This window comes from Lepidothrix coronata, unplaced genomic scaffold, assembly GCF_001604755.1.
Source record: "Lepidothrix coronata isolate B3197 unplaced genomic scaffold, Lepidothrix_coronata-1.0 Scaffold34, whole genome shotgun sequence".
Classification (NCBI taxonomy): Eukaryota; Metazoa; Chordata; class Aves; order Passeriformes; family Pipridae; genus Lepidothrix; species Lepidothrix coronata.
In genome coordinates this window covers 2,014,809-2,023,881 of record NW_016690214.1, presented here as the reverse complement: position 1 = coordinate 2,023,881, position 9,073 = coordinate 2,014,809, and the positions used below count along the sequence as shown (strand labels likewise).

At 51.1% G+C, this 9,073-nt stretch overlaps 1 protein-coding gene across 2 annotated transcripts in view; it reads right to left on the bottom strand.

The window, feature by feature from the left end:
• WIPI1 (WD repeat domain, phosphoinositide interacting 1) overlaps nt 1–1,307 on the bottom strand; it is a 20,266-nt gene extending 18,959 nt beyond the window's left edge. For both annotated transcript variants that reach the window (XR_001874246.1, XM_017811933.1), the window contains exon 1: nt 1,185–1,307. Coding sequence is in view for 1 of the 2 variants with exons in the window: in XM_017811933.1 (XP_017667422.1) it covers nt 1,185–1,246 (62 nt within the window). In the remaining variant the exon portion in view is untranslated. The remainder of the gene's footprint in view (nt 1–1,184) is intronic.
• Between the last annotated feature and the right edge of the window lie 7,766 nt (nt 1,308–9,073).

Here is a 9,073-nt window from a genome sequence, read left to right as displayed (position 1 = left end):
GCTGGGGTTAGACCCTGACACAGGGGAAGTGGGTCATTCCTGGCACAGTGGTTGGTCCGTGAAGGCACAACTTCAGTTCCCCCTCTCAATTTAAATCACACAAATTAACAAACCCAAGAACCCAGTTTTCCATCTGAGGCTGTTGTAGCCTACAGAAGGCAGGTATCCCTGTGAGACAGCAAACTCCTCCATTGCCATGGTCCTGTGGCTGCTGGAGGAAGAAACAGTTTCGTATCTACCTGGGAGGCTGCAGACAGGACCACTGGGACACAAAAAGGGCTGATCCACCTATACTGACACAGCGACTTGCCAGGGCTGTGGAAGCTTTGCTCTCACTGTTAAGGGTGTTAGAGGTGCTGTCTCTGCTCAGTTCCAGATGCAGAAAGCAGCAACATCCAGGTCTCAAAACAGCCAGCCCATAATACTAATGCACAGCATTTGTGCTGGTGGCAGTGACCAGCAGCTTCACGTCAGCAGCACCTCGACATCCCTCAAAGCACCCTTTGTTTGCACACACCAATGCAAAGCAGGGCTGCGAAGGAAACAATATTTCCAGGTGCCAGGTCGGTTATCTCTGATCCTTATCTCGCTGCCCAGGACTTGGGCTGATCCCGGCTCTGGGCTGGGACTGCCAGGGCCGTGTGTGGCTTCACTGCCACGGGAGCTTCGTTGTCCCTGTGGGAAAGGGTTCTTAAACTTGGAGCAGGTGGACCACAGGTTAGCGACGGTTTGGGGATGGGAGGCTCCCGGGAAACCCGCCGCGCCGGGGCCGCGCCCTGGCACGGGATGCTCGCCAAGAGCCGGCTTTTGGTGGCCCTGGGCAACCGAAGTGGCCACGCACCGGTGCGCGGAGACAGCCCCGGGACAACGTCACTGCTCTGCCCATCCCAAAACGCTTCCCGAACTGCGGGGGAGAGGGAGAGGAGGGTAAAACCCGGCGATCCCTCTGGGTTTGCGCCTCCCTTGGGACCCGAGCCGGGGGCGCCGGGGGGTGTTCACCGACAGCCGGGTGGGGCCGGGGGGGGATGAAGCGCCTCGCCCATCGGGGTTGGGGGTCAATCCTGCCGGGAATGCCATTCCAGGGGGGGCGCTGGCACCCGCCGCGCTCCGGGGGCCGCGGGGGCCGCCCCAGCCGTGCCCGGCTGCCATCTCCCGCCCAGCCCCGCGGCTCCCGCCCCGCTTACGTGCAGTCCTGGTTGTAGGAGAAGCAGCTGAGCGCCGGCGGGGCCTCGGCCGCGGCCTCCATGGAGCGGGCGCGGCGCCTCGGCCGCTCCGGCCCCCGCGGCCGCCGCGCCTGCCCCGCCCCGCGCCGCGCCGCCCATTGGCCCGCGCCGCGCCGATGGACGCGCCGAGCGACCAATGGGAGAGGCGCGGGCGGGGAGGTCCCGCCCCCGGCACTGACGGATCGGGCCGCGATTGGCTGGCGCGGGGGAGCGGCCGCGCGGGGCCACGTGGTGATGTTGTGGTTGCATCAGACGCGCGCGGGCAGGTTTTGGGGAGGGGGGGAACATCTGGGCGGCACATCTGGGGCAAGGGCGGGACGAGGGGGGGTCCAGCCCTGGTGAGAGGGGGGACCGGGACTGCCGTTAGGGGAGTGGTGGGCGAGGAAAACTGGTGGTGACGCCCCTGTGACGCCGCTGCCCGGAAAACAAAACAGTCTCCGCTTCCTTGGATAAACAGCGCTTTGGAGAGTTTAGTTTTTTCCCCCCCTTTCTACGACGTTGACATCATAACCCTAATGGCTTTTGCATCGTCCCTGTGCTTAACGCCGCTGCTGCCTTGTGGGGTCGAATCTTCCAGGGGAAACACCAAGGAAAACAAACCCCAGGGCCGGTCGCTGAATGACAAATATTCCACAAGCCAGGGCGGTGACTTTAACAGCGCACAGAAACGCAGGGGCAGAGCCTGCAAACCCCCTCATTAGATGAGTAACGCTCATGTGAGCGCTGAAGTCATTGGCCCCACATCACTTGATGTGCACCGCAGGGCTCTTGGAAAAAGAGCCGCAGGCAATACCATCTCCATGAGGCAGATTCCATGTGGACACATCTATCTGCCTGGATTAATCCCCCTTTGCAGCATGTGGGCCCTCAAGTGTGCATAATATTCCCCTGTTATAGCGTTTGAAACCTGCAACTGAGAATATGATTGATTTTTGGGAAGGAAGTATGAAAACACACAGCTTCAAAACACCACTTTGGAGGGAGGTGGTTGGTGGATCATCCCTAGGACACAAAGCACAGGAGTGACACTGCAGGGGCATAGTTTTAAATACATCATGTTTGGGAGGGAAAACATCTTCTATTCAAAGGGGCCTAGTGGGAAGTTCTAATAAAACCCAAAATATGAAACAGAAAAGCTGTTTTTGAATGTGCTGAAACTGTCCCTGTGGAACATCATAGTTTGATTTTGAAACAGGGATGTCAGACAGTAAACAGGGTTGTGGAGCAGGAAGAAGTTTAAAAACAAACTGAAGCCCCCTCCAACAAACAAAAGCAGGGAGACAGTGCCTTGTGTTTCAAAAAGCAGTTTCTGAGCAATGGCTACAGTTGGATTTTGCCGCTTGGGCAATCACCATGGTTTTAAAATGAAACCTTGATAAGGCATCTGAGACTTGGGCAACACAGTTTTTGTAGCTTTACTGATGCAACCGTGTTGGTCAATCTTCTTTGGAGCCACTGCAGTGGCTGTTTAACCAGCAGAGGTGGGAGAAACAGAGAGTTCTTTGTCCTCTGCTACAGCATGAAAACCTTTGGTAGCTTTTGGAGCAGGAGCTGCTGTTGGGTGGAGCCATGTCACCTCCATGGATGGGACTGTAAGAGCAGGGCCACCATCAGGACAAGGTGCTGGTTTGGCTGGAATAGCTTCTGTGTGCTGGTGAAGCCTCACAGAGCCCTTGGAAGTCTCAGGATCTGTGCTTTGGAAGTTTGGAGCACTTGAGTGTTGGGTGTGAAACAGAAGCTGAGGTTCTCTGTGTGGAAACTGTGAGTGTTTCTGGTAAAGAAATGAGGTGTCTCTGCCTCAATCACAAAGAAAGAGCTAAAGTGTTTCTTCAGGAATCCAGCTTTGGAGGGAGGTGGTAATTAGGGTAGCAGCTAAATCCCAGGATCTTTCTTGGGATCTGGGTATATGTCACACCTTGGGAAAATGGTCTGGCAAAGGCAGCAGAGAGCCATGCCAGACACCAGAGGGACAGTCCTTGCTCTGGTGCATGTGTTTGCTGGGAAGAACATACCAGGAGCTGGCCTCCCTTTCCTGACAATCCTGTGACTGCAGCAACTATTGACAGTAACAACCTCAACTCAGTCATTAACTCTAAACCCAGTCCAGAGTGTGACCTGACTGTGAATATTTCTCAGTGCTGACAACACGGTGTGACAGATGCTGGTTTGTGATCCCCACCCTGGGTGATTGCATTGAAGCCTTAAAGAGGAAACAGAGGTGAAGGAGCTGGGAAACCAGTGCTGTGCCCAGAAGGGCCTCTCCTAGCCACAGCATCCTGCATGCTACCATTCCACGTGGGAAGGCTTTCATACCTTTTCATGGCTTGTAGGCTTTTCCCTGGCTCACTGTTCAAATTCCAGCTAAGTTCTTCCCTCTCGGGTAGAAAAGTCTGCTCCTGCTGATGTCTTTAGTATTTTATATCTGGTATAAAATAATAATTAAAAAAGGGGTCTTGGCAGAGCTAAATCTGTTAAATATTCACTGATACTCCTGATAACTGGGAGCCCATTGAGGAACTTGAGACTTCCAGGGGAAAAATAGGCAGGAGGGAACAGGCAAAAGGTGAATGTCTAATAACGAGAGTAAGTGTTTCTCAGAGCAAGGAAACCACATTTTGCCTGTGGAAAGAGTGGGAAGAGGTGGCACAAAGGCGTTTTCTTTGCTCTTTTCTGTCTCCTTTCCTGAGTGAATTGTGATGGGGGAGGTGGAGGAGGAAGAAGGGGCTGCAGCCCGACCTTTAGGGGCTTTGATAGCGCGAACTGTGGAGCACTAAACTGCCGGTCTCGGCTGTTTTAGGATCTCCAGACTGTCAATAAATGCTGCCATCTGGTGCCCCGAGCCCGGCTGCACAAGGGGTTCGTTCCGGGCCGGCATCGGGGCACGGTGATGCTTCCACACGGGGCTCGTTACATCCCGCTCTTGGGATTATCCCATGGATTACCTGCACCTCCACTAGCAGGAGAAAACACTGACATCAGAGAGAATCGAGCAGTTCTGCTAATAGAATGCTATAGAAAAGAAAGTGAAATTTATACCTTGCACTCCCCTCTTGCTTTGATGAGTTATTTCTTGTTTATGTCAGGACAGATTAGGTTTGGGTTTTTTTTTTCCTCGTATACAGTGAAATGTGAGAAGAAAACAGAGAGATGGATTGATATGTCAGAGGCCAATCTGAGTTTGGCAGAACAAGATCTAGACACTGAAGAAGTCATCACTTCAAAGACTTTTTGGGGGGATATCATGATTCCTGTATCAAATATAAAAATGTGGGAAAGAAAATAGCAATGGACAGAACGTATTTGTGACAGTCACCAGCAGACTGGCTTGTCTTGCTAAATTGTCTGGACAGAAGGTTACTTGGTGTGGAGAGGGGAAGGGGTGCAGAGGGGAGGTGTGTGTGCCATGTGCACACAAGAAGTCTGGTCACACTCTATTTAAGGTACAGAAACTGGGAAAGATTCATGGAGACCTTGAGAGCCACGTGCTGGCACTGACACCAGCGGGGTCAGGGAAGGACAGGAGCAGTCAGTCTGGATGTCACCAAGGTTCTGAGAGCTTTGCTTCTGGTAGTTTTTTCCTTTTGGTTTTAGATTCCAGCCCTGTCCCAGATCCTGCCATGGAGGGAGCTGTGCTTGAGCAGCCCTTTCAGACGTACTTGACAAGGTCAGGGCAGAGCTTGCAACCTAATGCTGCGTTTCCTTGTGAGTTGGATTAATGCTCCTTATCTTGTCCTGGCTCTGGCAAATACTCCATTTCCCTAAGTAGCATTAGGACATCACACTTGCCCTGGTCATGGATTATCTCAGGGGCTTGACACACTGCTCACAGGAGGGGAACACACTGAGGGGGGCTTGTCTTCCTGTCTCTTGAGGCTGCAAACTGAGCTCTTCAAAGCCTTGGAGTATTTTCAGCTGAGAATCATAAGACCTGTACCACAGGGAGCAAAGGGGTTAAAACTGGAAAGGGGAGAAAGAAATTTTTGCCTTCCTTTTAACTCTTGGATATAGTACTAAGTGTAATTCCTCTGTAATTATCTAAAGATCAAAAAATGTTCTGACGTGAGAGCTCAGAACGAGTAACATTGCAGGGGGGAGACTGGGAGCACCAGGAGGTCCTGACAGACAGAGGAACATCAGATTCCTGCACAGCCTGGTGTGACCAGACCAAGGAGCAGCTGTGGAGGGATAACTCACTGCCCAAGCTCCTCACAGGAAAGATTCATGACCTGGGGGGACTTTCTCCTCTCTAGAGGATGCAAGGAGGGGTTTGGGGGAGAAATGTCACAAAACATTCCGTGGATTCATAGCAGGAACAACTTGGTTCTTGTTCAGAGAATGCAGGGAGTCATCTACATGTCCATGGGACTGTGGTGTCCACAGAGCCAAGGTATCCATAGCCAGGGCCAGCCATATCCTCCCAGTTCATGTGGATGCAGCTTCCTGACTTCTTTTGCAAACCACACTGGAATCAGTTCTCCAGTGAATGGCCCAAAGCCTGTTCAAGTAATTCAGTTACTGATCCCCATTATTGGAGCAGGCAAACCTCTCATGAGCTTGGATTCATCCTCAGCTCAGAGGGTGTTTTTATCCTCGTTCTGCTGGAGATGGAGCAAGGCTAAGTGACTTCCACGGGAGAGGCTGGAAATCAGTAGCAGAGCAGGAAACTAGAGTTACATCTCTCAATCTTCTTGCTGCTTCAGACGTAAGTGTTACAGCTGGAGAATGAAAAAAGGCTCTATCGTATTCCTGTGGGCACACAGTACAGGCCAAGCAAGCCTGAGCTGACATTTCAAAGACCTTTTGTTTTTCAAGTGGGTTCCTTCCATCTGGGAAAACGTTCTATTATCTTGGGGGGAGGGAAGCAGCAACTTGCATCAGAAATGGCTTGATTCTGTAGCCAGTTTGTCAGATGTCGGTCCAGACATTGTTTGGATGTCAGTCCAGACCAAGGAGAGTGGATCTGACCCGTGTGTTTACTTTGCCACCTGCTTTCAGGGAAAAGCACATAAGCAAATGAGTGTTTTGAATGCTTTTATGTGCCTTTATCTTGCAAGAGAACTGTGTCACAGATGATGCTCAGAGAGGGAGCTCTCCCCAGGCTGTGTTAAAAGCACGGGAACTGAGGGTTCTTTTCAGTGGGGATATTTACATTCTGTTACAAAAGAAACACTGGTAGGATTTCACATGCATTCCCGGAAAAGAAGTCAACAGTAGCTGCACACTATCTCATTGCTCTTTAACTTGGTTTGCGTCAGAGAGATCCCGAAGTCAAGAACCACATTTGCAGATGCTTGGGCAGTTCATGAACTGCTGAAGCTGCCCAGAGGTTGTGTAAAGTAAACGATGCAGAACAAAGACTGTTCACATCCAAACTGCAGGAGGCACAGACCTGATCTTCCCTCTCTCTGGAGACATCAGCCTTGCAGGGGCTTTTTCTGCCCCGCTTCAGATGCTGTTTTCTGTCTCCCAGTTCTTGTGGAGCTGGAACTGCCTCCCACTGTGCTCACTTGGAGCTGAGGAGAGGGAGAGCCCTTGAAGTCCTTCAGCTTGTGCACAGACATCTAAGCAAGGAGTTCCCAATGAATATTGCCAGGAGGGCGCTCAGAAACTTCTTGCCCCTCTGTTGAGGTGCAGGTTAATCACTGGCTTAGACACAGCTCCTGAGGTGAGAAGTGAGAACATTGAGTTGGAGTTCAGCATGGCTGGGTGGCAGGAAGGGCACCATTATCAGTGTCGGGATTTAATCAGTGGCTTTTTCCAAATGTCACTGAGCCCATTGTTAAGCAAACACAGGAGAACTGTGTGACATATTGCAGATAATGATGACACCCCTCCCTCACAATGAGCTCTTCAGCACTGACTCAGGAGGTAAAATGTTCCCAACGTTGCCCCCTGGGTGTTGGGATCCTTCCAGCTGGGAAGCACGCTGGGTGTCTGCCGGGCTGTGTTGCAGCAGGCACGTCTGGCACATGGAAATGGATTCCCCAGACTGGTCTATCTTTAAGATCTGGGCACTTCAGGGCATTTTTTTCCTTGGCTCTTGGTTCCTCTGTTTTGAGTCTTACCAGTCATTTTCTTCTTCAAAGTAACATATGGAAATGATTTGGGATCTGCTCACAGCAAATGTTCTGCGCTGTGGGGACCATTTCACACAACTGGCTGCCCAGCTGATGCCACCAAAGCTTCCCCACACCATCTTTTGGGGCCCAGAGAGGTTTTCAGCCCACAGGTCACGATGGGGTTAGGGCAGGAAGCTCAAGTACTGTATGTTTTTGGATCATATCAGTTCCTTGCTCTGTTGCTCTGTCACCTTTCATGTGGCAAAATTACAGATATTGATACCAGATTATTTACACTGTAACTCATCCAGAGGCTTGGGCTCCCTGACAAAGCGCTGTGCATTGCTTGGTACAGGGTGGCAAGTGCCCTTCTGCTGTGCTTGCATGCAGGTACACTGAGGTGTCAAGTTCCTACAGCATCCAGAGTTTGGCCTGGAATCCAGAAGCCCTTGAACAGTCTATTGTTAAACAGGAATACATTTTTTTTGTCTTTTGGCTCCTAATCTATGGGTCTTCCTAAGAATCAGACTGTCACATTGCAGTGAGACAAGGGGTGCAGCAGCAATGGATGGTTATTTTCTGTGCTGGTTAAAGCTTAAACAAAATACATGGAGACATGCCCAAAGGACACAGCGTGAACTCTACCTCTGACATGTCACAGTCCACAGAAGCCCACAGGTTTTAATTCCACAGACTTTCTGATGTGGGTTTTAGGGCTGTTGGGGCTAAATGCAGCTTCTGTTGGTAGAAGAAACCTTTCTGTACCACTAAAACTTCTTCATTCCCCATTCACCCCACCCCAAGACAGTGCACATGCAACAGTCACCCCGGCCAGGAATGTTCCACGTTGTGCTGTGCCTCTTTGGAGCCACAGTTGTACATCAAGGGTGGTAGATGGGCATGATTTAATGTGTAAAACTCTGTGTGACACAAACACTGGCTGCTTCCAACTTGTTCAGTTCATCTCCTTTCAACCCCGGTGGTCTGAGATGATGATTCCTCCCAGAACATGGTACTGAGTTGGGCTGGTACCTTCAGCACAAGCCCCTGGTACTCCAACTCCTATCTAGCATTCCAGTTCCCCACAAACACTGTTAATTTTGCTGCCACTAACATACCTTTCAAGCAGTTTTTTCTGTTCCTTGCACACGGTGGGGGCAGATGACGTCTGTCATCCTATTTCCCATCTTGAGTCACACAGCTCTTTCCCCCTGAGCTCCCCAGTCACTGCCCTGCTGTTATTCCTGGCAGTGCTGTTGCTCATGGAGATGTTTTTTCTGGCCCGGTGATCTATGATTTTTATTTTTTTTTTAACTCATTTTCCTTTCAGATTCACTTCCTCTGTGGATGCTGCCATGTTTATGCTTGCAGGGTAACACTGAGTCAGGATCTCTGTGGGGTTTTACATCACTGCATGGTGGGGAGCAGAATGTAAAGCCTTTACTTTTAGGGAGGTGATTCTCCCCCTCTACTCTGCTCTTGTGACATCCCACCTGGAACACTGTGTCCAGGTCTGGTGCCCCCAACATAAAGACATGGAACTGTTGGAGCAAGTCCAGAGGAGGCCATGAAGTTGATAATGGGACCAGAGCACCTCCCCTGTGGAGACAGGCTGGGAGAGCTGGGGCTGCTCAGCCTGGAGAAGAGAAGGTTTATGGAGACCCCACAGAACCTTCCAGTGCCTGAAGGGACTACAAGGGAGCTGGAGAGGGACTGTTCATCAGGAACTGGAGTGACAGGACAAGGGGGATTGAGTTCAAACTGGAAGAAGGGAAATTTAGGTTAGGTATT